At 32.4% G+C, this 27,094-nt stretch overlaps 1 protein-coding gene and 1 long non-coding RNA gene across 7 annotated transcripts in view; one reads left to right on the top strand and one right to left on the bottom strand.

Annotated features, from left to right (window-relative positions):
- Positions 1 to 27,094, bottom strand: part of LOC143226806 (uncharacterized) — a 95,826-nt gene that overhangs the window by 2,350 nt on the left and 66,382 nt on the right. For 2 of the 4 annotated variants that reach the window (XR_013014748.1, XR_013014751.1), the window contains exon 3: positions 16,081 to 16,466. The exons of 1 other annotated variant lie outside the window; for it this stretch is intronic. This is a non-coding gene — a long non-coding RNA (uncharacterized LOC143226806). Of the gene's footprint in view, positions 1 to 14,747; positions 16,046 to 16,080; positions 16,467 to 27,094 lie in introns of those variants that run through there. One more of the 4 variants, XR_013014746.1, reaches the window with a different exon arrangement.
- Positions 1 to 27,094, top strand: part of LOC143226804 (C-1-tetrahydrofolate synthase, cytoplasmic-like) — a 49,783-nt gene that overhangs the window by 11,666 nt on the left and 11,023 nt on the right. For 2 of the 3 annotated variants that reach the window (XR_013014743.1, XM_076458236.1), the window contains exons 7-20: positions 941 to 1,077; positions 1,848 to 1,959; positions 3,381 to 3,550; positions 5,043 to 5,098; positions 8,474 to 8,647; positions 9,449 to 9,585; positions 10,086 to 10,240; positions 11,576 to 11,650; positions 14,263 to 14,365; positions 17,609 to 17,685; positions 19,736 to 19,876; positions 20,874 to 20,942; positions 23,705 to 23,816; positions 24,447 to 24,619. Coding sequence is in view for 2 of the 3 variants with exons in the window: in XM_076458236.1 (XP_076314351.1) it covers positions 941 to 1,077; positions 1,848 to 1,959; positions 3,381 to 3,550; positions 5,043 to 5,098; positions 8,474 to 8,647; positions 9,449 to 9,585; positions 10,086 to 10,240; positions 11,576 to 11,650; positions 14,263 to 14,365; positions 17,609 to 17,685; positions 19,736 to 19,876; positions 20,874 to 20,942; positions 23,705 to 23,816; positions 24,447 to 24,619 (1,691 nt within the window). In the remaining variant the exon portion in view is untranslated. The remainder of the gene's footprint in view (positions 1 to 940; positions 1,078 to 1,847; positions 1,960 to 3,380; positions 3,551 to 5,042; positions 5,099 to 8,473; positions 8,648 to 9,448; positions 9,586 to 10,085; positions 10,241 to 11,575; positions 11,651 to 14,262; positions 14,366 to 17,608; positions 17,686 to 19,735; positions 19,877 to 20,873; positions 20,943 to 23,704; positions 23,817 to 24,446; positions 24,620 to 27,094) is intronic. The other variant, XM_076458237.1, reaches the window with a different exon arrangement.

Here is a 27,094-nt window from a genome sequence, read left to right as displayed (position 1 = left end):
TTTCAGCCATATAAACCCAATATTGTCCCCCATAGTTTGGCTGGCTTAGGAGACTTGGGTTAGGCTTAAGTCTGTACCAAATATGTACTTTCAGCTCTAAGTTACAGATGGGATTCTATTGGCATAAAAACATGTTAATAATTTGAGTGTTAAATTTCCTTAACATTTACTGATACTGTTACATTTATTTAATGCCTTCAAGCATAATTTGACTTGGACCTTAAATTAACCCAGTAGGCTTAACTCCAGTACAAATATTTCTCAGTTTTATTTATTAAGTACAGGAGAATGAAATAGCTGATAAATGTTACAGTAGTGTGTATAATGTTTGTCAGATGTTCTTAGTTAAAACTGATTAGGTAACAGTTGTTTGTTTAAAACCAAGATAAGTATTTCAAAATGTATTTCTTATGAATTCAGTTAACTTTCCATGTGATATGAGATTATTATTTTCAAAATAAGTACATCACTGTTCCATTTCATCTTTTTTTCAATTGTGAATCATTGCATATAAACCTCAACCTGTATGTTGAGGCACTTGTTTTGTGTTTAATATTAGTAACACCACACCATATGTTCCAGAATATCTTATAAAAAGAATACACTCGTTATTGATTGTTGATAATAACTATAAGTTTTTGAAATGACATGTTTATTAAGTGACCTTTTGGGGAGAGTAAACTACATGTAATAAATTGTTACAGGTTAGTCATAACTTGATCTTACTGGTCAGCTTCAATATACCATACTGAAAAGTGCTACTTTGACAAACGGACATAACATTATTTTTGATTGGAGACAAAATATCACTATAATTGAAAATATGCAATCACTCAATTATAATCTTGTATACGAATTTGTAGGCATAATGTAAGTTTCTAAATGTTTGTGTTTTTTCATTATAAAATAAATACAAAAACAAAATTTTCTTTTTATGTAGGATTTACTCTGAAAGGAAGTCGAGCTGTTGTGATTGGTAGAAGCAAAATTGTGGGCATGCCGATGGCTCAGCTTTTATTGTGGAATCATGCTACTGTTACAATCTGTCACTCAAGAACGAAAGATTTACCTGCTGTGGTAAGATAGAATTGCTTCTGTTTAATGTAAATGCTTTTGATGAAGTTATGCTTACATCACTAATATTGTAGCTAAAATGTATTAGTTCGTAATGTTTTTAATGGAAGTTTGAATTTTATTGAAAATCAAAATGTTTATTTAATATATCAGTATAGTATCTGGTCTAATGCAGTTTTATATAAACAAGTGATGAGGATCAGAACTGATTTTCTGCAGCAGAATAAAAATTGTGAATAGATAATTACTATTCTTAAGACTTCAATGCAATGTTTCTTTCTGTTAATGGATATCTGAATGCGACAGAAAGTGATTATTTGACGTTTACAACTAGGATCAACATTCTTATACATATTTTATGGGACATTCTGCTAATAAGTTATATTCTGTCTCATATTATATTCTGTTAGGCTTAGTTCATGTCTCTGCTTCTAATGTTGTATTTAGCAAATTGTCTCAATTCTTCAGGTAATTTCATGCTGAAATGAAATATATTGTTACATCTTGTCTAAAAGTAATTTATTTCATAAAAAAAAGTATATTATTAGTAACCTAAATTATTTTCAAGCATAATTTATTCTGTAGAGTTAAAATGGATAAAATTTGATTTTGTAAGAACTTTACATCACACTTCCGTGTACGTTCTACACTTCTTTCTGAATTAGATGGGAAAACACTACTGTATTCTGTGGTTCTAGATATAGTAAGTGTTGACCACTCATGTCAGATAAGGTGATAAATAGTTTAGGTTAATTGTAAACTTCACTTGATAGGTACGAGAAGCGGATATTGTTGTGGCTGGAGTAGGACAGCCACAAATGGTGAAGAAAGACTGGGTTAAGCCAGGAGCTGTGGTTATAGACTGTGGAATCAATTCTATACCAGGTAGCTTTGTACTGGTCTCTTAATGATTTTTCAGGATTCTTAGGTATATACCAGTTTAGCCACTAAATAGTAATGTTTTTAAAAGTGGATGTTTAATAATGCAGGATGTTTGAAAGGTTTGGTTTGCTTTGAATTTCACGCAAATCTACACGAGGGCTACCTGTGCTAGCCATCTCTAATTTAGCAGTGTAAGACTACAGGGAAGGCAGCTAGTCATCACCACCCACCTCCAACTCTTGAGCTACTCTTTTACCTACAAATAGTGTGATTGATTGTAACTTATAATGCCCCATGGCTGAAAGAGCAAGTGTGTTTGTTGTGACAGGGATTTGAACCCGCAACTCTCAGATTACAAGTCAAGTACCTCAACCACCTGGCCATGCCAGGCTCATCTGGAAGGTTTGGAACAGTAGGTGATTTGCAGTTTTTCTTAATTTTAGATATGATTGATTGATTGATTTGATTGTTTTGAATTAAGCACAAAGCCACACAATGGGCTATCTGTGCTCTGCCCACCATGGGTATCGAAACCCAGTTTTTAGCGTTGTAAGTTCGCAGAAATGCCTCTGAGCCACTGGGGAGTGTTTCGGATTTGTGACCAGTTATGGTGCTGTGAAAGATGAAAGGACAAGTTACAAGTACAGCATATGAAATTCATTCTGCAAAATTCTTTGAAGTACTTATAGTTCCAGACTTTTAAACAACCTGTAAAGATTTTTTAGTCAACAAAAATTATTCACTGTTTTTTTTTAATTATGTGTTAAACCTATTTTAGGAGAAAAAAAAATTTTGTTGGTGAATCATGAAATTGAATTAATGGGGTGTATAATGTTCATGTCCTGTAGGAAACCATTAAATTAATGTGTGTGCTACTTGTAACACGTGTAATTATTGTTCATGAAAAGCAAAGAAAATTCCTGGTATTTGCATAGGGTTGAAAACTTGTATTTCATAGAGTTATTTGCCTTTTTACTCTCTGAATAACATTTTTTTAGGTATATATTTTAAGAAATTAAAACGATTTTAAATCTCAGTATTTGATACTTCAGTTTATAAATATACATGAATATTTAGATTTAATATTTTAATGTGGAATATGATTTATTGTGTTATTACCTTGGTTTTGTGAAGTTTTTCTTAAGAGTTAGTTTTTATACAAGAGTTTAATTTTTTTATGGATTGTGTTTTGATTGGAGTTAAAATGTGAGAATTATCCAGCTCTAGACAGATGTGTTTGTGTGGTTCATAATTACACAAACAATTTAAAAAATAAGTTTTATGTTGTTGAACCAGCAAAAATGATTCATTTGATGTTACAGTGGAAGTTAAATATTTATACCATAAAAACAACAACAAAACATGTAGAATGCAACTCGGTTAACTACACTTTACTGAATATGAACATTAATCAACCTGTGTAGATTCAACAAAAAAGTCTGGTTCAAGACTAGTTGGAGATGTGTCTTATGATGAAGTTAAAGAAGTGGCTTCCTATATTACTCCTGTACCAGGAGGTGTTGGACCCATGACTGTAGCCATGCTTATAGCTAACACTGTGAGAGCAGCCAAGTGGGCTTTAGAGAGAAGAGAGGTAAGAGTTGTTATCTTAAGACTAATCCCTAAGAAGTTTTTATAAATTAAGACAAATATATTTTTTATTTTATTTTGTAAAATGCAAGTTTTTTCTTACCCCCTGTATTTTGTGTGTTTTCATAATGCTGATTTATTTAAGAAATGATACTTTAATAAAACCAGTTATGAATTGAATGGGCTTTCAATCTCAAATGAGTACAGATCAGATATCAGTATTTCAGATTGGTTAATCATACTGTTAAGACAGGCCTTTCATGACTATAATAAGAGATTAGTCATTTCTAATTCACTTGTGACTTAAATTAAGAGGTTTTTTGAGTTTGACAACTGTGTTTTCATGGTCATTTCTACAAGAATTAACCCCTTAACTAATTAACTATGTAAAGTTACCGGATAACTAATAACGTAAGAGTCACGTAGAAAAATGTAAACACAAAATGCTATTTATTACTGCTGCAGTTTGTTATGTATTTTAAAGAAAAACAAAGAACGACTGCAGTCAGTATGATCATACTGGTAATGAACAGCATAAAGTACGTGATTTGAGGGTTAAATCATTAGTAGGCTAATATCCAACTCTTATTTAAATTTATTTGTAACGTACTTTAAAAAGACATGATTTATAACCTATATTATGAATGAAAGGTTTTGTATGGGTGTTTTACATTTCTAAAAATCTTAAAACCATAGAGTATTTCAAGTTAATACAATTTTCATGGGAAACGTTTTTAAAGATAACAAGAAGGGTTAAATAATCATTCTTGTGATGGCATCCATTTTAATTATTACGTTTCTTTCTGTATTAAATTAAAAATTGTTTTTGGAAATGTTTTAACTATTATTTCTTGTGCTATTCATTTCCAAATTTTTTTTTGGGGGGGTATTCTGAATGAACGAAACTAGATTTAAAAAATAAAGTGCAGTTTTTGTGATTTTTATCACATTCTATGTTGATTAGACTACAATCAGTTGAAAATGTCATTAAAGTAAAACCTATTTCTTGATCATGAGAAACCCACTTGAAATAAAAATGTACCTCAGAACAGCTGGTATCGGTATTAACACTTTTATTGATAAGGAGGCGACACTATTTTGACCTTCCTAGGTCATCTTCAGATTAAGAAAAGGATAATAATAGAAGAAATAAAATAGAAAACCTATTTATCTTTCTATTAAAGTGTATGAATCATAATGTGCTGTTACTGTCTACCTTAATTCTGATTTCTAAGTTACTTAAATAAAATCAATAAAAATCTTATTACTCCATCTTAATTTGGTTCACACCATAACAGTTGTTACTTGACCAGTTTGATAATACAGTAGTGTCTCGACCACTGCTGCGTCTAGTCTGATAAACACTAATATTAGTACTGGATACAGCAGATGTAGAGTGCTGGACATGTCATTATATACTTTTACTCTTTACTCATAAGTTCTTAAAATTATAAAATGAAATGGTGAGTCAGTGTGAAATGTTATTTTCTGTTTAGAGAAAGACATGGGACTTACGGTATTTACCCTTGAACTGTGTTACTCCTGTACCAAGGTTTGTTACTTTAAAAATATATTTAGCTTAGATGTTAACATAAAGTATGTTTTAATAATTAGATAGAAATTTAAAATTTGTAGTTGTTTTTCCATAACTAACATGACATTATTTAGAAACTTTTAACACAAAAAACAGTCCAAGTATAGTAATTGATTTAATAGTTGCTTACAGAAATGTTCATTTGTTACTGCAAAACTGTGGTCACAGTACAGTCACAGAATTTTATATGGAAAAATCATGTGTAACCTTCTCTTTATTTGTCATTGGCATACTTTCAACCTTTACTTGAATAATATCCAAGTTTAATATGATAATATACGACTTAATTGTTTGTAACATTGTATTCTTGTATGTTGTTATGAATGCAAGGGTTACTAGAAGAAAACTTGAACATACTTAGTGTTAGAAAGCTTGTGAAAACTCTTTAATTTCCTAAAAGTAACTTAACTCTAGAATTATCAGTAGGTGTTGTCAGTTTCTTAAACACATTTTATCTAAACTCTTTATGTATCAATTTCCTTGTTGGTAAATGCATTGCCAATAATACGAGTCAGTTGAAAAGTAAATAAAAACCACCAGTGTTGTTAATTAGTTCTATTAATTACTTACTGGAGGGATCCTATGAGTAATTTTATATTTTGTTTTATGTTATTTACTTTGAGTAATGTTGCAGGCAAAATGGAAAATAATATTTGATGTGATGGAGTATGGGAACCTTACAGATAGTGAATACTGTGAAAAACAAATCTGTAATTTGAGGATTAAATAAGATTTGTTTAGTGTAGTTACATTATCCAGAACACTTCATGTGATCCATTTCTTATGATCTATAGCTTTTAAATAACATGCATTATTAATCTGGTAGTTAGTTCTAAACTGAAGTTGTTAAAGAGAGATGAAAAAAAGAATCATCAAAAATAAAAGTCCTGTCTTTTGGGATAGATATTGTAGCTCTTTTAGTCAAGACATAGCAGCTCGTAGAATAGCTCCAAGTTCTGTCTTTTGGGATAGACATGGTAGCTCTTTTAGTCAAGATATAGCAGCTCGTAGAATAGCTCCAAGTTCTGTCTTTTGGGATAGACATTGTAGCTTTTATAGTCGAGACATAGCAGCTCATAGAATAGCTCCAAGTTCTGTCTTTTGGGATAGACATGGTAGCTCTTTTAGTCAAGACATAGCAGCTCGTAGAATAGCTCCAAGTTCTGTCTTTTGAGATAGACATTGTAGCTCTTTCAGTCGAGACATAGCAGCTCGTAGAATAGCTCCAAGTTCTGTCTTTTGGGATAGACATGGTAGCTCTTTTAGTCAAGATATAGCAGCTCGTAGAATAGCTCCAAGTTCTGTATTTTGGGATAGACATTGTAGCTTTTATAGTCGAGACATAGCAGCTCATAGAATAGCTCCAAGTTCTGTCTTTTGGGATAGACATGGTAGCTCTTTTAGTCAAGACATAGCAGCTCGTAGAATAGCTCCAAGTTCTGTCTTTTGGGATAGACATTGTAGCTTTTTTAGTCAAGACATAGCAGCTCGTAGAATAGCTCAAAGTTCTGTCTTTTGGGATAGACATTGTAGCTCTTTTAGTCAAGACATAGCAGCTCGTAGAATAGCTCCAAGTTCTGTCTTTTGAGATAGACATTGTAGCTCTTTTAGTCAAGACATAGCAGCTCGTAGAATAGCTCCAAGTTCTGTCTTTTGGGATATACATTGTAGCTCTTTTAGTCGAGACATAGCAGCTCGTAGAATAGCTCAAAGTTCTGTCTTTTGGGATAGACATTGTAGCTCTTTTAGTCAAGACATAGCAGCTCGTAGAATAGCTCCAAGTTCTGTCTTTTGGGATAGACATTGTAGCTCTTTTAGTCAAGACATAGCAGCTCGTAGAATAGCTCCAAGTTCTGTCTTTTGGGATATACATTGTAGCTCTTTTAGTCGAGACATAGCAGCTCATAGAATAGCTCCAAGTTCTGTCTTTTGGGATAGACATTGTAGCTTTTATAGTCGAGACATAGCAGCTCGTAGAATAGCTCCAAGTTCTGTCTTTTGGGATAAACATGGTAGCTTTTATAGTCGAGACATAGCAGCTCGTAGAATAGCTCCAAGTTCTGTCTTTTGGGATAGACATTGTAGCTTTTATAGTCGAGACATAGCAGCTCGTAGAATAGCTCCAAGTTCTGTCTTTTGGGATAGACATTGTAGCTCTTTTAGTCGAGACATAGCAGCTCGTAGAATAGCTCCAAGTTCTGTCTTTTGGGATAGACATTGTAGCTTTTATAGTCGAGACATAGCAGCTCGTAGAATAGCTCCAAGTTCTGTCTTTTGGGATAAACATGGTAGCTTTTATAGTCGAGACATAGCAGCTCGTAGAATAGCTCCAAGTTCTGTCTTTTGGGATAGACATTGTAGCTCTTTTAGTCAAGACATAGCAGCTCGTAGAATAGCTCCAAGTTCTGTCTTTTGGGATAGACATTGTAGCTCTTTTAGTCAAGACATAGCAGCTCGTAGAATAGCTCCAAGTTCTGTCTTTTGGGATAGACATGGTAGCTCTTTTAGTCGAGACATAGCAGCTCGTAGAATAGCTCCAAGTTCTGTCTTTTGGGATAGACATTGTAGCTCTTTTAGTCAAGACATAGCAGCTCGTAGAATAGCTCCAAGTTCTGTCTTTTGGGATAGACATGGTAGCTCTTTTAGTCGAGACATAGCAGCTCGTAGAATAGCTCCAAGTTTTTTTGAAGCTTGTAATCCCATCACCTCTAGACCAATTTGAAATCAAATTACAGTTTTTAATTTCGGAGGTCATATGTTTTCAATTAATATTTGACCATGCTCAGTGTATCATAGTTTAATTTGTTCTAATTCTGCTTAAAAGAACTTCAATTTGAGGGTAGACTGGTTGAGATTCTGATAAGTGGCAAAGTTGAATTGGGTATATGCATGTCCCACCCTTAATATTGTTGGTGCAAAAGTATAGAGTGCATAAATTGGAGGGAAAAAAAACGTCTCTTAGATTAATTTACGCTAATCCTGCCTGAAAGAATTCCAAGTGTCGTAGCTATTGAGAGTTCCCATTTGTTCTTCATAAATTGTTATTCGCAGCATGTTACAATGATGTGATTTTTTGGCCTGACAAAAGTTGCAACACATCCTTGAAAGGGACTTTTAAAGATACGTTTCTTTTTCTTACTTAAACACTTTAATTATGTTGAAATTTATTTTTTGATATTATGTTAGCTAGAGTAAAATAATTCAAATGATACAATAGTTTCAGGTTTTTGTTTGTTGGTTTTTTTTTAACATACAATACTAATATTTCTTCTAAGGAAAAAAAGATATTCTGAGCAGGTGAAAAGTTGCATACAGCTGTAAATTTTCCTTTAGAGATTCGGCTATTGCAAAGAGTCATACAACCAAAAACATCCAAGAACTTGCTGAAGAAATTGGTCTTCTAGCTTCAGAAGTAGAATTTTATGGAAAGAAAAAGGCCAAAGTTTCATTGGATACCTTGGAGCGTTTGAAACATAGACCAAATGGAAAATATATTGTAATATCTGGGTATGTAGAGTACATATATGCTTGCTTGTGGGTATGTACAGTTTGTGAGTTAAAAGACAAAGACCTTTATGTGAAACATTTTACTAAAGAAATAGCGTGGATGTTATTTTATTCAAAAATCCATTTAGAAGATGATTTATCTCATTCTACACGTGCATGTCAGTTTCCGAAGTTTCAAAATGACGATATTTGCTTTAATTAGTGACGTGATTAACTTCTTCATAAAACGTTTTTATTAAACTCTCATAGAATGTAGGCATGTGAACATACTTAATATACCAAAGATATGAACTACTTCTTGTGCATGTGTTTTCTTATAGCAAAGCCATATCGGGCTATCTATTGAGCCCACCAAGGGAAATTAAACCCCTGATTTTTGCATTCTAAATCTGTAGATTAACCGCTATACTAGTGGGGGACATTTTTGTGTAGCTTGTTTGTACGTTGAGTTCTTGGAAACACATTTCGTTAAGCTATGAATAATAAATGTACACTTTGTCAAAGTATTTCATTAGAACCTGAAATAAATTACTTTGTACTTTGGTCTTAGTTTTACATTTCAAACATAAAACACTTAAGGTTCTACCTTTATTGAATGTGAAAATTAGCTTGAGATTGTTTCTTTATTTTCCATGTTTAGTGTTCTCTTGATCAAAATGGAAAGAAAAAAACAATAATAAATAAACTGATGATGGTTTTCCTTTTCAACTTGATCAAAATGGTTTTCATGAGAACTTGAACACCATAATGTTCAAAATAATTTTTTTTCTGGCAGTTTTCTCTTTTTTCTTACATTTACAGCATGACACCTACACCCTTAGGAGAAGGGAAGAGCACTACTGTTCTTGGCCTCTGCCAGGCATTAGGGGCCCATTTAAAAAAGAATGCTTTAGCTTCTGTTCGTCAACCATCTCAAGGCCCTACATTTGGAACAAGAGGTGGAAATATCTGAATACTCATATAAATTAATATTTTGTTAATAGACTGATAAAACAAATATGGGTGGTTAAAAGGTTTTAGCTAATATTAATTGTTTTATGTCTTTGAAATTTGTATTGCAAACCAAAAAAACAAACAAACTTGAAACATTATTTATGTGGACTACATTGTTTAGCATACGTAATTTTTGTTAAAGGTTATTTATATGAATCTAAACAAAGTTTTCAATTTGTAAGTTTCAAACTGGAAATTTTATTTTGTGATTACAGTGGTTATTGTTGGTTTGTTTTTTCTCCAGAAGTATTGACTGTACTGTTGGAAAATGAACTGTTGATATGGACAGCCTAGCTTCACAATACATTTCATTATGTGTAATGTTTTCCAGCTTTCTTCCTCATGTCAAATGTGTTTTGTAAAACTATTTCTTTTGTTATTTTTCACCGAAAGACTTGCATGAATAAGTAGATATAGGAAAGATGGTAATGTTTCAACTCTCCAGGTGGCATTGATGGAGGTGGCTACTGTCAGGTTGTTCCATCAGAAGACTTCCACCTTCACCTCACAGGTGACTTTCACGCTGTCACCGCAGCCAATAATCTGCTTGCTGCTCAGGTCGATGCCCGTATATTTCATGAACAGAACATGGATGATGAGGTAGCCACGTTTTTGGTTTCAAAGTTTATTGTTGTAATGCGGTCTGGATGTTTACAAACCTTCCTTGTGACTTTTTAATTAATTACTTATTTTGATGTGAAATTATAATAATAACATAAGGATGTACAGAATCGTTAGTAAAGAGTGAAACAAACATTCACTTTCCTTATTACTGTATCTCAGGACTGTTCTCCCTCTAACACCATATACTGATTTCTTCTGACTATATTTCCTCAACCTATATTCTTACCTAACAGCAGTTCACCATTGTTTTATTGTCTTGTTGTAAATTTGGCCTGAAAATAACAGCAGAAGTAATACATTTATATGTATTTCTTTCTGTGGTTTGTACAAGATTTCAGTACCTTTTTTAAATTGCACAAATTGTTCTACCATCTTGATGTAACATTATTTCCTAGAGTTCAAAGTATAAATTGAAAAATATTGTTCTCATGGTGCATAATGAGATATCAATTACAAACTGCCGATGTAAAGAAATTACCAATAATTTTATGTTTCACAAATACTTGTCATTACTCTGATTTTACTTGTAAAGAAATTATCAGGTTGCTTTGGGTGAAACCATGGTAGTTAATAAATGAAATGTCTGTGAAATACACATTTGTTATTGGTTTATTTGTGGAAGTAATTCTGTAACCTTAGAATTATAGCTCTAAAGCAAGTGCCTGTTTGATGAGGTTTGTGTGAATTTTTCCAAGAACATTCAACTTTTATCAGAAGGTTGTAACTGTGGTGCAGATTCTTATCTGTCTATATTTTAGGATTTGGTACAGTTTGTTTATAACACTATGTAACACAATTTTTACTTGTTCCTGGACAGAAAGTGTTGTTTCCTAATTGCTTATGACTAAAATAAATTGAAAAGACCTATTTTTTTCTTCCAATTTTGCTTTTGTGACCTGGGAGCGTATAACGAAAACATGATGGGAGACTATATTTGGGGGTTGATACGTGAAAGTGATTTACACTACAGTCGCAAACCTCGAAAAACTACTCACTTCTAAACATTTCTGTATAACTTTAGTATAAATACATGTAAATATTGATTCATATGTTGTTTTATTCAGACCTTATGTAAATGAAAATGTGCATATTTGCCCATTTTTACACAGAAAATAGATTAATTTTTAAATTTCATTATTCAGGTTACAAAAGCAAAGTTTGAAGGGAATAATGACCATTTTCTGTACTTTTAGAACATAAACAATTAAGAAATAACACATACTATTCACTAACAAAATTTGTGTTACATAGTGTGATTGTTGTTGTTTGTTGCAAACTTACAATTCTGTTTTTATATGATCAATATTTCAGCAACTTTATAATCAGTTGGTACCATTCATTGGTGGAAAGAGAGAATTCTCTCCTATACAGTTAACACGTTTGAAGGTAAGTAGTTAAAATGCTAGTGTTACTACAATTTTGTTATCATGTTATCCCTACACCCTCCATTTCAACCTCCTTGTTTGTGAAAGAGAGGAAGATTATCCCTTAATCCAAAAAGGATTAGTTAAGACACAGGCAGATTAGTATAAAATGATAAACTTTGTGTTAAACCACTGTAGTTCGAACTTGTCAATAAAAAGGTAGATTTTGCACATAACGATTTTTTCTTTCATGTGTACAGTTACGACAGAAAGTGTTCGTATCCCTCCATCCCAAGTGATTTTTTACTCATAACTTGAAAAGTACACGATTAGGCTAATAGAAGTATAATATATTATAAATATTATACTAACACACATCTACATAAATTTTTATGTAAATTAAACGACAAATAAACTGTTTATAAACAAATAACCAAAAACAGGAGGAGCAGAAAGTGTTCGTACATTTCGGAATGTGTGAAAAAACTGATATTCCCGTAAAACTTTTGTTTAGTTAATAAACTACATTACACCATTCCAGAACTAGACACTTGGTTCATAATTATTGGAAATTTGCTAACAAAAAATTTACTTCCTGTAATTTAGCACTGTCTCCATCATTTAACTGCGTGGTCTTCATGGCAAACAGGAAACAACTGTCCAGTGATTTAAAAAAACGAATTATTGTAAAATACAAGTCTTGTGTGTCTCTTTCTGGTATTACTACACAACTGTTTATAAACAAATAACCAAAAACAGGAGGAGCAGAAAGTGTTCGTACATTTCGGAATGTGTGAAAAAACTGATATTCCCGTAAAACTTTTGTTTAGTTAATAAACTACATTACACCATTCCAGAACTAGACACTGGGTTCATAATTATTGGAAATTTGCTAGCAAAAAATTTACTTCCTGTAATTTTAACTGCGTGGTCTTCATGGCAAACAGGAAACAACTGTCCAGTGATTTAAAAAAACGAATTATTGTAAAATACAAGTCTTGTGTGTCTCTTTCTGGTATTACTACACAACTTAATGAGCCAAAATCTACTCTTCAAAGCAAAATTGCCAAGTTTAAGCTCACAGGATCAACTGCTAATCTCCCTCATTCCAGATGCCCCACCAAAATTCCAGAGAGAACCAAGAGGAAGGTTCTCAGAGAAGTTAGGAACCCTCGTTTAACATGTAATGATATACAGAAACTGGTAAGGGAAACTGGGGTTGACGTAAGCACCTCTACAGTTACGAACATGTTACGCTCTTCTGTGTTCAAAGCATGCCGTCCTTGTAGAACTTCATATTTAAAGCCTGTTCATTTAGAAACACGATTGAGGTATGTAAGAAAGCATGTAGATAAACCCTTTACCTATTGGAAGAGTATTCTTTGGTCAGACGAGACTAAAAACGAGCTTTTCGGTCACAATGATGTTCACTATATTTTCCGTAAGAAGGGGGAACGAAATCTTCCAAAGAACACCGTCCCTACAGTTAAACACGAAGGTGGCTAGATCATGCTATGGGGTTCCTTCAGCTCTTCTGGTGTAGGCAGCCCTCACTGCATCAACAGAATCATGAAAAAAGAAGAGTACGTTGATATATTAGGCACTTATATCAAGAATGATGCTCGAACTTGTGGCTTGGGCGTCGTTGGATCTTCCAGCACGAAAATGACCCTAAGCACTCATTGAAATATGTGCAATCCTGGTTGCAGAGGAACTATATAAGCGTTCTGGAGTGGCCATCGCAGTCACCCGATCTCGACCCAATTGAAAACATTTGGCATGAGTTGAAGACTAGGGTTCATCAGCATCATCCAAAAAACTTGCATTTCAGGCCTTCTGTAAAGAAGAATGGATGAAAATACCAGTTGAGTACTGTCAAACAATCATGGAGGGTGAAAAGGAGAGATTGCGCCAAGTAATTCACCTGAAAGGCTACACAACTGACCATTAAAGTAGATACATGAACACGTTCTGCCCCCTCCTGTGTTTGGTTATTTGTTTATAAACAGTTTATTTGCTGTTCAATTTACATAAAAATATATGTAGATGTGTGTTACTATAATAATATTTATTATAATATTTATAATACGCTCTACTTTCATTATCCTAATCGTGATACTTTTTAAGTTATGAGGAAAAAACTACTCACGACGCAGGGGTACAAACACTTTCTGTCGTAACTGTAACTTAACTGGGTGAAGTAATTAATTTCAGACATTTTTGTTAACGTGATTAACTTTTCAAGAGACAATCTGATAACACTGTGATTTATCATAAGGTAATAGCTTTCTGTTCACAAATTGTATAGAATTGTGTATACTAATGAATATAAAATTTAGATCTGTGGGGGGCATTATAATGTTACGATAAATCCCACTATTTGTAGTGTTGGTGTTAGGTGGTTATGACTTGCTGCCTTTCCTCTAGTTTTACACTGCTAAGTTGGTGACGGATAGTGCAGGTAGCCCTCGTGTAGCTTTGTGCAAAATTCCAAAACAAACTATTATTAACTATCTTTAATTTTTATAGTAACACACCAACAACTGTTTTGGAGAAACTGTTTTTCTTCTCAGATTTTTGAAATCCTTTAAATTGGACATTTCTCTATTTTATGTTTTTGGTGTTTTTTTACAGAAACTTGGCATTGAGAAGACTGATCCTTCATTATTAACAGCAGAAGAGAAAACAAAATTTGTTCGTTTAGACATTAATCCATCGTCTATAAGCTGGAATAGAGGTAAGAGTTGTTACCTTGTAATAACCATTAATCATTTCTACTTTAGAAAATACTTGTTTTGAAAATGAATGAGCTTTTCATTATGAATATTAAATGAAAACTTAGTTTACAAATATAAAAATTGATTTTTTCTTCTATGTAGTCGGCAATAAAAGTTTTATTGCAACTTATAACAATGGCTAGTTTTCAAAAAAGACAATTATTTTCTGTAATTTGCGTTTGAAATAAACAACTGAACTTAACATTTTGAACCCTTATTGGTGAAACAAAAACAGGGAGGTACTTTCATGTTATACATGTCGCATTTAATTTCACTGTTATTAAATACAGGAAATCCTGAATTTGTCCAAACACTTCCAACAGACAAGATTTCTTTCCCTGCAAGTTATGTTAAAGTCTTGTTTAGAAATTAGTTCAGATAAATGAAAATGCTTGGTACTTACCATGTATTACTCATGAAAGTATTTACTTCTTGAGGCAATAATTGTTTTGTTGCCAAAAAAAACAACTTGTCACTAATGTTTTCTGTCTTCTAAATTCCACTGTGCTTCCTCCAAGATGTATTTTATTAGCTTGGAAAAGCACAATATTAAACACTTATATTTTGTACCAATAATAAGTGCATCATTTCAGGCCTCCCAAACTTTATATCTTTAAGTATTGAAATATTAAAATGTATGCTTACTTTCCTTGTGTGTGTGTCTAAATACAAACCTGACATTTGGAAAATTATAAAGTATGATCTTGGACAGCTTGGTAATGAAAATTGATCAATAGATTTACATACAGTGCAGAAACTAAATATTTATTCCTGGTATCTTAAACAGCTTCTCTGTTGAATAGTTTAGAAGAATAAATGAATAACACCAGTGTTTATGTTTACTTCAGATATTCTGTAACTATGGCATTGTAACCTGTCCTATCATTGGGTAGGTTTATTTTTTTTTAATTACTTATTGAAAATAATATGAACCCTAGTCAGCCAAGGTGACAATAATAGATTTTTTTCTTTAATAAATAATGAATGCTTGTTATAGGTTATAGGTCTAACTTTCAATACAGTAGTTCAAATAACATTTAACAGAACTTAAGAAAACTAAAAACTGCATTATTCATAAACACACAAAAAAAGCCTGTTTGTAGATTTTTAGTTGCAAGTGCACTCACATCAGCTAAGTGGTCAAGCAAACCAATTTGTGGCAGTATTCCTGGTGATCCTCTGGAAGTGGTCTTGAGAGAAACCTTTGGGATCTTCAGAAAGTTAGCTATTGGGAAATTCTTCTCTGAAGATACTCAGCTCATCGTCCTAGCAATGATCACAGTGTAATATCTTTAACTTTGGTCACCATCCCTGTGGACCATATCTTTCAATCTTATTCTGTTCAACATCCAACTCTTCCCAACACTTGCTTAATTTAATAGTCCATCATCTCAATGGAGTCCAGTCTTGTCAGCATTAAAAACATGTCATCACAAACTGACTATGGTCTTTCTCAAGTAAAATAATCTGTCGTATTAATGATGCTCCATTGTCTCTTAATATTCTGAGTGAATATTATCTACATGTAAGTACACAATAAATCTATTGGACATTTATGTGGATGAACATCATAAAAGATGAGATCAAGATCTTCCACTGGTACTTGGAAGCTGTTGGCAACAAACCATCATCCCTGATGCCTGGGAGCAAAAGTAAAGTGCCAAAGCTCGGAGATAATAGAATCATCTTATTCAATCTACTTACCATCTAGCAAGTAATCAGAATGGGGAATATTGTTTAAACCTTCATCAGTAAAAACTGAAGAAAAATAGAACGTAATAACCCAAGAGTCCCATAATCATTGGATATTAGCCTTCCTACACATTCTTCAAAGGCCTCTTGTTCTAACATCTTAATGTATTTGAAGAAATCCTTAATAGTAATTTCTGCATTTACCAGCCAATCCTTTTCAACACTGTTTGTGATTTCGTGTTTGACCAACTCTTAGACCTTGTGTAATCCTACTACTCTCCCATCATGGCAGTCAACTTAAACTTATTTTTATTCTTTAGTTTCCCTGTCAGCCATCCTGGGGTTTACTTGCAGCCATAATTTATTTTTCTATAAGAAATGTGGCCATTACTAACATAGAACCAATAGTTTCATCAACATTGTTTTTAGTCATATTTATTTTTTCTTAATTCTTTAAATATTACATCTCCTTAACGCCCCCTATAATTAGTTTCTCATTTTTTTTAGAATTACTTTTAATTTATTTTCATTCTTCTTTTAATTGTTTCATAATTTATAGTAAAGTTGTGATTTTGCTTTTTAATAATGTAAAGTCCACATCAGGTAGTGATTAATTTGGTTATTCAATGATTGACTCAAGTTTGTTACAGGATACCTTTACTTATTGGCTAAACTTCAAATACAACAGTTCAAATAATGCTTAAAATAACTTTTAAAAACCAAGAAATATGTAATCTACAAAATATTGCTTGGCTTGCATTGTTCAACTATAGATGCAGCAACACTGTATCTAACTCCAACTAAATTTCAGACACAATAATTGTCATTGTAAAACTGGCAGTGAACTAACACACTGATTCTAATATTTATATTATACTTGTACACACAGATTTTAAGACTGTTTAAGACCATAACACCTAAGAACTTTCTAGATACATTGCATTATCATACTAATTAGCTAATTCTAGCAAAATAAATAACTAAATGAAAATATTAATACATGGTGTTCGGAAAGTCACTGTGCAATTTTGTAATCATATTTTATTCAGTCTATTTCAAGCCAGCAACTGATAGCAGTGTTTAGAAACAAAATAAGAAGGATCCAGGCCTGTACTGATGCTAATGGGGGTCACTTTCAACTCTATATATAACTGTCATACATATTTACCTCCTGTATTCTATATTTAAACGTGTTAATAAATATATAAGTGCACAGTGACTTTCCGAACACCCTGTATTATAACTTTGAACAATAAGTTTACTTTAGGAAATAAAAGACCACTGTAAATCCCTAACACACAAAACTAGGAACAAACAACTATATTTATTTATCTCATAGTTTGTACTCCAGATGTTAAACTTGTCTTGTTATTTTATTAGGTTTTGGTATTGTTATCTAAGATCTGTTTGTTATACAAACCTGCAAAAAACAGCAACTTTGTGGAAACCTGCATGTAGTAAGCTATTATTTAGTTTTCTATATTTTATTATTTTGTACTGTTCTTAAACAGTTCTTGATACAAGTGACCAATACTTAAGGAAGATTACAGTTGGCCAGCATTTGTCAGAGACAAGCTTCTCAAGAGAGGTAAAAAAACATAAATTATAACTATAGAATAAAAAAGCATGAATTATGACTGTAGAATAAAAAAGCATGAATTATGACTGTAGAATAAAAAAGTATAAATTATAACTCTAGAATAAAAAAGCATAAATTATAACTAGAATAAAAAAGCATGAATTATAACTGTAGAATAAAAAAGTATAAATTATAACTGTAGAATAAAAAAGTATAAATTATAACTGTAGAATAAAAAAGCATGAATTATAACTGTAGAATAAAAAAGTATAAATTATAACTGTAGAATAAAAAAGCATGAATTATAACTGTAGAATAAAAAAGTATAAATTAAACTGTAGAATAAAAAAGCATAAATTATAACTGTAGAATAAAAAAGCATGAATTATAACTGTAGAATAAAAAGTATAAATTATAACTGTAGAATAAAAAAGTATAAATTATAACTGTAGAATAAAAAAGCATGAATTATAACTGTAGAATAAAAAAGTATAAATTAAACTGTAGAATAAAAAAGCATAAATTATAACTGTAGAATAAAAAAGCATAAATTATAACTGTAGAATAAAAAAGCATAAATTATAACTGTAGAATAAAAAAGTATAAATTATAACTGTAGAATAAAAAAGTATAAATTATAACTGTAGAATAAAAAAAGTATAAATTATAACTGTAGAATAAAAAAAGCATAAATTATAACTGTAGAATAAAAAAAGCATGAATTATAACTGTAGAAAAAAAAAGCATGAATTATAACTGTAGAATAAAAAAGTATAAATTATAACTGTAGAATAAAAAAGCATAAATTATAACTGTAGAATAAAAAAGCATGAATTATAACTGTAGAATAAAAAAGTATAAATTAAACTGTAGAATAAAAAAGCATAAATTATAACTGTAGAATAAAAAAGCATAAATTATAACTGTAGAATAAAAAAGCATAAATTATAACTGTAGAATAAAAAAGCATGAATTATAACTGTAGAATAAAAAAGCATGAATTATAACTGTAGAATAAAAAAGCATGAATTATAACTGTAGAATAAAAAAGCATAAATTATAACTGTAGAATAAAAAAGCATAAATTATAACTGTAGAATAAAAAAGCATGAATTATAACTGTAGAATAAAAAAGCATGAATTATAACTGTAGAATAAAAAAGTATAAATTAAACTGTAGAATAAAAAAGTATAAATTATAACTGTAGAATAAAAAAGCATGAATTATAACTGTAGAATAAAAAAGCATGAATTATAACTGTAGAATAAAAAAGCATGAATTATAACTGTAGAATAAAAAAGCATGAATTATAACTGTAGAATAAAAAAGTATAAATTATAACTGTAGAATAAAAAAGTATAAATTATAACTGTAGAATAAAAAAGTATAAATTATAACTGTAGAATAAAAAAGTATAAATTATAACTGTAGAATAAAAAAGTATAAATTATAACTGTAGAATAAAAAAGCATGAATTATAACTGTAGAATAAAAAAGCATGAATTATAACTGTAGAATAAAAAAGCATGAATTATAACTGTAGAATAAAACTGTAATTTCATATTTTTAAAGGTCACAATAGCCCTTTTCTGTTATAAGATATGAAAAGAAACTTTAAAATAATTTGTGCTAAAAATAAATCCAGTTAAACCCTTTTTAAAATCACTAATATGCCTCAAATGTTAATTTGAAAAAGTTATTTTAGTTAGATCATTAAAATATATACATGTAGATTTTATTCCTACTTTAAATATAAACATTGGGGCCACTTTTCCTTTCTTTTCTTAGATTCTTGCCCTCAGTTTTAAATGATTCGTATCAATTTTTTATCATCCATAGCAAGTAATAAAAATGAAATAGAGATAGAAATAGATGACTCATTGATATTGAACCTTATTTTATACTTAAATAAACAAACCAAGACATACTATATGATAAAATACAGAGTTGTTGTAGAAATAGTTATTATACATTCTTTCTTTAGCCAGCATTTAGTTTGTGTTTCGTCTTAATGACTGCATACTTGTTTTGTTAGTAATAATTAATTTTCTTCCACAGACTCAGTTTGATATAACAGTAAAAAGTGAACTCTTATCCGTCTTGGCTCTAAGTACAAGCCACCAGGACTTCAGAAACAGACTTGGTCAGATAGTTGTGGCTCAGAGTCACTCTGGAGAACCTATCACTACTGAAGACCTGGTAAAACTATGAATAGTTTCATGAAGTTTTTTTGTTTTAGAATACATTTTCTTTCAAACACAGGAAAATATCTTAAATTTTCTGATGTGTGAAGAGTAGTTTTTAATATGCACTTCTATAAATTAATGCCAAGTAAAATAATCCACATGCATGGCACTTACTTCTATATATGTTTTAGTAGTACCTTGTAGATTGTGTTACAACCTGTTTGTAATATAGGGAAATGTCGTAGCCTACTGGTTAGCATACCAGACTGAATTGTCCATGTCTTGATGTACTTTCAGCACTAGAATCAGTGTTAAAGTTAATTTCCTTACTTGGCTAAAAAATTGGACAAAGTCCTTGTGATAGTTACTACTGGCTAGCTGCCTTCCCTGTGCTTGTCAGTTCACATGGACCAAATGATCAACTTAAAGTCTAGATGTTCTTAACTTTGCACATGATGTGTTGTTTGGGTCAATAATATCAGTATTGTATCTAATGGCACTTTATATATTATCCTCATTGGAAAGTAAAGCCCTTGACCAGAACTACTTTAAAACTGGTTTAAGTTATATGACTCATAATTCCATATCTCAAAATTACTCTGGTGTTAAAAGTCTTATTTTAGATGTAAAACTTAATCTGTTGTAAACTTCAGTAGCTTGTTTCACATCAAATGTTCTTCTCATAATATTATTATGTTGTATTAAATTATTTCATGAATTTCACTGAATTGATTAAACAGTGTTGATGTTGCTTGACCTTAATTTTGACTGTTGTAGTTGTTGTTCCACAATATGTTTGTATTATAAACTCTTACTTTCCATACCCCAGAAAAAAACTGCAGAAAATTCTAAATACATCTAATTACCTTGAAATTTATTATAACACCTAAAGAGAAAGTTAATTAGTTTCTTCAACATAACATATTTGTTATACTGCTTCAGGAATTTCTCACCAGATTTTGTTAGAAATAATGTTTAATAATTATAAAATTGGGTTAATTACATTTCAGGGTGTTACAGGAGCATTGTTCCTTCTCTTGAAGGATGCTATATGTCCAAACCTTATGCAGACATTAGAGGTGAGTGTGAAGGATGCTATCTGACCATACCTTATGTAGACATTGGAGGTGAGTGTGAAAGATGCTATTTGTCCAAACTCTATGCAGACATTAGAGGTGAGTGTGAAGGATGCTATCTGTCCATACCTTATGCAGACATTGGAGGTGAGTGTGAAGGATGCTATCTGTCCAAACCTTATGCAGACATTGGAGGTGAGTGTGAAGGATGCTATCTGTCCAAACCTTATGCAGACATTAGAGGTGAGTGTGACGGATGCTATCTGTCCAAACTCTATGCAGACATTAGAGGTGAGTGTGAAGGATGCTATCTGTCCAAACTCTATGCAGACATTAGAGGTGAGTGTGAAGGATGCTATCTGTCCATACCTTATGCAAACATTAGAGGTGAGTGTGAAGGATGCTATCTGTCCATACCTTATGCAGACATTGGAGGTGAGTGTGAAGGATGCTATCTGTCCATACCTTATGCAGACATTAGAGGTGAGTATGAAGGATGCTATCTGTCCATACCTTATGCAGACATTGGAGGTGAGTGTGAAGGATGCTATCTGTCCATACCTTATGTAGACATTGGAGGTGAGTGTGAAGGATGCTATCTGTCCAAACCTTATGCAAACATTAGAGGTGAGTGTGAAGGATGCTATCTGTCCATACCTTATGCAGACATTAGAGGTGAGTGTGAAGGATGCTATCTGTCCAAACCTTATGCAGACATTGGAGGTGAGTGTGAAGGATGCTATCTGTCCATACCTTATGTAGACATTGGAGGTGAGTGTGAAGGATGCTATCTGTCCATACCTTATGCAGACATTAGAGGTGAGTGTGAAGGATGCCATCTGACCATACCTTATGCAGACATTGGAGGTGAGTATGAAGGATGCTATCTGTCCATACCTTATGCAGACATTAGAGGTGAGTGTGAAGGATGCTATCTGTCCATACCTTATGCAGACATTAGAGGTGAGTATGAAGGATGCTATCTGTCCATACCTTATGCAGACATTGGAGGTGAGTGTGAAGGATGCTATCTGTCCATACCTTATGCAGACATTGGAGGTGAGTGTGAAGGATGCTATCTGTCCATACCTTATGCAGACATTAGAGGTGAGTATGAAGGATGCTATCTGTCCATACCTTATGCAGACATTAGAGGTGAGTATGAAGGATGCTATCTGTCCATACCTTATGCAGACATTAGAGGTGAGTATGAAGGATGCTATCTGTCCATACCTTATGCAGACATTAGAGGTGAGTGTGAAGGATGCTATCTGTCCATACCTTATGCAGACATTAGAGGTGAGTGTGAAGGATGCTATCTGTCCATACCTTATGCAGACATTAGAGGTGAGTGTGAAGGATGCTATCTGTCCATGCCTTATGCAGACATTAGAGGTGAACAGGATTTGATTAGTTTTTGCCATTGCCTTAAAAGTTTTATTATTTAAAGTACGTTTCTGGTGTCGTCTTTCTGAGTTTTTGTGAGCATTAACAGATTTGTAATAAAACCTCTGTGCTGAATTTATAAGTTCACCTTAAAGCTTGTACTAAACATTTGTAGAAAACTTAATATTGACTGGATAATATTCAGTTTTTATTTCTTAAGACTTAGAAATAAACCTTTTGAGAGAAAAATCAGAATTTTGTTGGTTTTTTTCCCTCACATAGTAAGTATGTTATTCTTTCTTTTTTCTAGAAAAGTCTTAAACCTTAATGGAATGTGAACATTTCTCTAAAATTTATAGTAGATAAATGACTGCCAGAACCCTTATGATCAGTAGTTTAAAGAGTAAAATCTAGAAGTGAGCTTTTCAGTTATTAACAATAAATAACATTTTTCTTATACGTGAATACATATGTAGAGAAATGGTTATAAAATGAATTTATTGTGTTTTGTTTTATTCTTTACAGAATCAAATTAGTTTTCTTAACTTAGAGGTTCCAAAGTTGTTTACTGATTTAATATAACACTTCAGCTATGTTTTGTATATTGTACTCCAGAGGTTTATCATAATGTTTTGTGCATTGTATGTCGCAGACTTATTCACTTGTATATGTAATAATACTTTTGGTGTTTTATACCACAGCCTTACTGACTGATTTGTGTAATAACAGTTCTATTTCGCTCTGTTGCATGTCTGTAACGTTTCAACTATACTTTGTGTTGTTCATCACAGGTTCACTTATTTATATAATCACATTTTAACTAAGGCTATATAGACTTGTCTGTGTAATAATACAATACCATTTTACTTGGTGTTGCATACCAGTAATATTTCAATTCTGCTTTGCAAGTTGTACATCACAAATGTATTCACTTATGGTTTTAATAAAATTTCAACAACACTGCATGATGTTTCACACAGCCTCAGTGAGTGGTTTTTACGTACAATTCAACAACACAAGAAATTTTTAATCTAAGTTGAAATGCTGAACATCCAGAAAATAGTTACAGGTGTAAAACTATAACTTCTTGTTAGTTTATTTAAGGTAACATTTCTCACTCAATATCAGTTATATAGTTCAGCTTGATTCTAGCCCCTTATAGTTGAAGCAGTTTATGTATCATTAACTTGTATGTTTTGAAACGTCAATTTGACTACCTGTTAAAGAGGACACTGGTGGTGGTCAGTACTTCTATTGAAATGCTAGTATATGTTCCTTTCTTACAATCGTGACGTCGCATGCCTCGTCATTCCCTGATACTTATTTCTACAAAAACTTTGAATATTTCAACAATAATTCCCTTTTCTTTCACATCTAAGGGAACTCCAGTCTTGGTGCATGGTGGTTCTTACACTAATATCGCTCATGGAAATTCTTCAGTTCTGGCAGACTTGATAGGTCTGAAGCTCGTTGGAGAAGAAGGGTTTGTGGGTGAGTTAAAAATCTTCAGTGTGTGTGTGTATATTGAACATAATATACGTTATGCATCTGTAAGTGTGCATGCTCTACACTTCTGATTTTTGAAATCTAGTGAATGATTTATGTTATTTTTAATAATTCCAAAACTAGTAACTAAATTTCACATTTTTAAAGAACTTGAAAAAGCAAAGAAACTTATTTATAAACAAATGTTATTCTTAGATTTAAATCTTTTATCTGATTGATTGATTCAGAAAATTGGGATCCCAGATTTCAAACCTAAAAACGCAAGGATTTCAGTAATAGCGTTGATTTTTGATGTCGAGAAAACCCACTTGTAGAGAAATATACATGTAAAAACGGCTCGTTTGGGTTGAGAAAATATTTTACGTTGTTCGCTTCTCTGCGTAAAATATTTTCTCAACCCAAACGAGCCGTTTTTACACATATATAGTGTTGATTTTTCTTAGTAATGTTATACTGATCATTCTTTATTAGAGCAGGCTAACATTCTTAGTCACTAGCATCTAAAACCCAAATAACTTATGTTTATAACTAGTCCTTGTGTTCTGCTAGATCCCTGTATTGCAGAAACTCAGTTCTTATGAGTTGCTATAATCCTGTGATCGAATGTATTTACAGTCACTGAAGCAGAGTTTGGTGCTGAAGTGGGTTTGGAGAAGTTCATTGACATCAAGTGTCGAACATCTGGACTCGTCCCTAATGTCGTGGTATTAGTAGCTAGTGTACGTGCTCTTAAGATGCAAGGGGGAGCAGCAAGCTTTACCCACAGTTCTGAAGTATACAGCCAGGAGGTAGTAATCTGTTGATGAAGACATTTAAATATTTAATGAATGTAGTTTTTACTTTTCTGTAAATACTTTTATGAGTTAATGGAATTGAAAAAAATTCTCTAAATGAACTTGTTTATATCATCAGTCACTGAATATAGTGTTTAACAAAGTGTTTTCTACCTAAAGAATATTCTAACACTCTACTAGAGTTGATTATGGCCAAGTTTGGATTCCTCTATCCTTACAGAAATGTATCATGATTTACTAGAATTGTAATTACTGCTCCATATTTTTTATAATAATCACTTAATAGAGTGGCTGGAATAGATCTCTGCTACATGGCCAATAGTATGTGGACACCCCTTCCAATTTGTGGGTTCATCAATTTCAACCACACCCATTGCTAACAGGTGCATAAAATCAAGCATACAGCCATGCAATCTCCATTGGCAACAGAATGGGTCATACTGAAGAGCTGAGTGAATTTCAATGTGGCACTGTCATAGGTTGCCACCTTTCCAATAAGTGAGTTCATCAAATTTCTGCCTTGCCAGAATTACTCCAGTAAAGTGGAAACACCTAGAAGCAACAACAGCTCAGCTACAAAGTGGTAGGCCACACAACCTCGCAGAACGGGACCACCGAGTGCTAAAGTGCATAAAAAAATGGTCTGTCCACAGTTGCAATACTCACTACAGAGTTTCAAACTGCCTCTGGAAGCTTCATAAAATGGGTTTTCATAGCTGAACAGCCACACACAAACATAAGATCACCATGCACAATGCCAAGCATCAGCTGGAGTGGTGTAAAGTGCACCGCCATTGGACTCTGGTGCAGTGGAAACTTGTTCTCTAGAGTGGCGAATCGAGCTTCACTATCTGGCAGTCTGACGGACAAATCTGGGTTTGTTGGATGCCAGGAGAACACTAACTGCCTGAATGTATAGTGCCAACTGTAAAGTTTTGTGAAGGTTTGAGGCTGTTTTTCATGGTTTGAACTCTTTACTTCCAGTGAAGGGAAGTGTTAATGCTACATCATACAATGAAGTTCTAGAGAATTGTGTGCTTCCAACTTTGTGGCAGTAATGTAGGAAAGGCCCTTTTTGTTTCAGCATGACAATGCCTGCATGCACAAAGAGAGGTCCATGGTTTGCCAAAGTTGATGTCAAAGAACTTGACTGGTCGGCACAGAGCTCTGATCTCAACCCCATCAAACACATTTAGGATGAATTGGAATGCCTTCTTGCCTGACATCAGTGTTCAAAATCACTAATGCCTGCAACCATGATTCAAAATGTGGTAAAAAGCCTTCCCAGAAGAGTGGAGGTTGTTACTGCAGCAAAGGGGAGACCAACTCCATATTAATACCCATGGTTTTGGAATGAGATGTTCAACAAACATATATGGGTGTTATGGTCGGGTGTCCACATACTTTTAGCCATGTAGCATAGTTCAAGAGCTTCAAACATTGGCTGAGATGTTGCTAAAGGAACTGACATAATTTCAAACTCTATGTTATATTCACTCCGAATTCCCAACACAGGTGTTTTGAAATGCTTAAACTGCCTTTAGAATACTGCCTGTTACCACAGTTGCTTTACTGCAAAAGAGAAAATGTTTTAAAAGCTAAAATCAATTAAAACTTGCCTACATTATATAATTTAATTGAAAAGACTGGTAGGACTGGCTAAAGTATCAACAGAAAAAGAAATTACAAAGACATTGACTGCACAGAAATAATAAAAAATACTACTGATCATAGAACTGAATATAAACTACACCAAGAGGCTATTTTGTACTTGTAATCCACCTTATAAGCTCCCCCCCAGTGGTAAGTGTGGAAGCTTATGTTAAAAACTAGGTTTTGATACCCATGATGGGTACAGCACAGATAATCTATTATGTAGCTTAACAAAAAACAAACCATTACAAAACTTCTCTATTTCAGTATATAGTGTTTTAATTACGGTGACTAAATACTTTGGAATATTAAAACAGTGATTTGAAGTTGAATTGTTAACCACATTTCTTGCTTCCCTTAGAATATTGAAAGCGGTCTCATGTTGGCCTTAAAAATTGATAACTCTCTTTCTGTTTGAATTATGGAATTTCTAGATATTTTTCTATAACCTTCTTTCTAACAATGAAAATATATTAAGTATAAAAACATTCTGAATTTTGTTACTGAAATGTTTACCTGATAGTATGAACATTTATATATTTACATTTCAAGAGAATCTAAGTGTAAACAAGTTGTAATAACACGATTCAAATGGACATTCTCATTTATGTTCATTAGCAATAAATTTTTAATGAAAATTACAACAATCCATTTAAAAAAAAACAACAAAATATAAGCTAATATTTATATGCTTATAATTTTCATAGAAATACTTGTTTTTTTGGAATATCCAACAGATAATATAATATTTGGTAAATAGTATTTAAGCCTAAAGCTAGTTTCAATCACTGTAGTAGTAACATTTTTACTACTATT

This window comes from Tachypleus tridentatus, chromosome 9 (genome assembly GCF_004210375.1).
Source record: "Tachypleus tridentatus isolate NWPU-2018 chromosome 9, ASM421037v1, whole genome shotgun sequence".
Taxonomy (NCBI): Eukaryota; Metazoa; Arthropoda; class Merostomata; order Xiphosura; family Limulidae; genus Tachypleus; species Tachypleus tridentatus.
The sequence above is the reverse complement of the archived record's forward strand: the minus strand, read 5'-3'. Positions and strand labels throughout refer to the sequence as shown.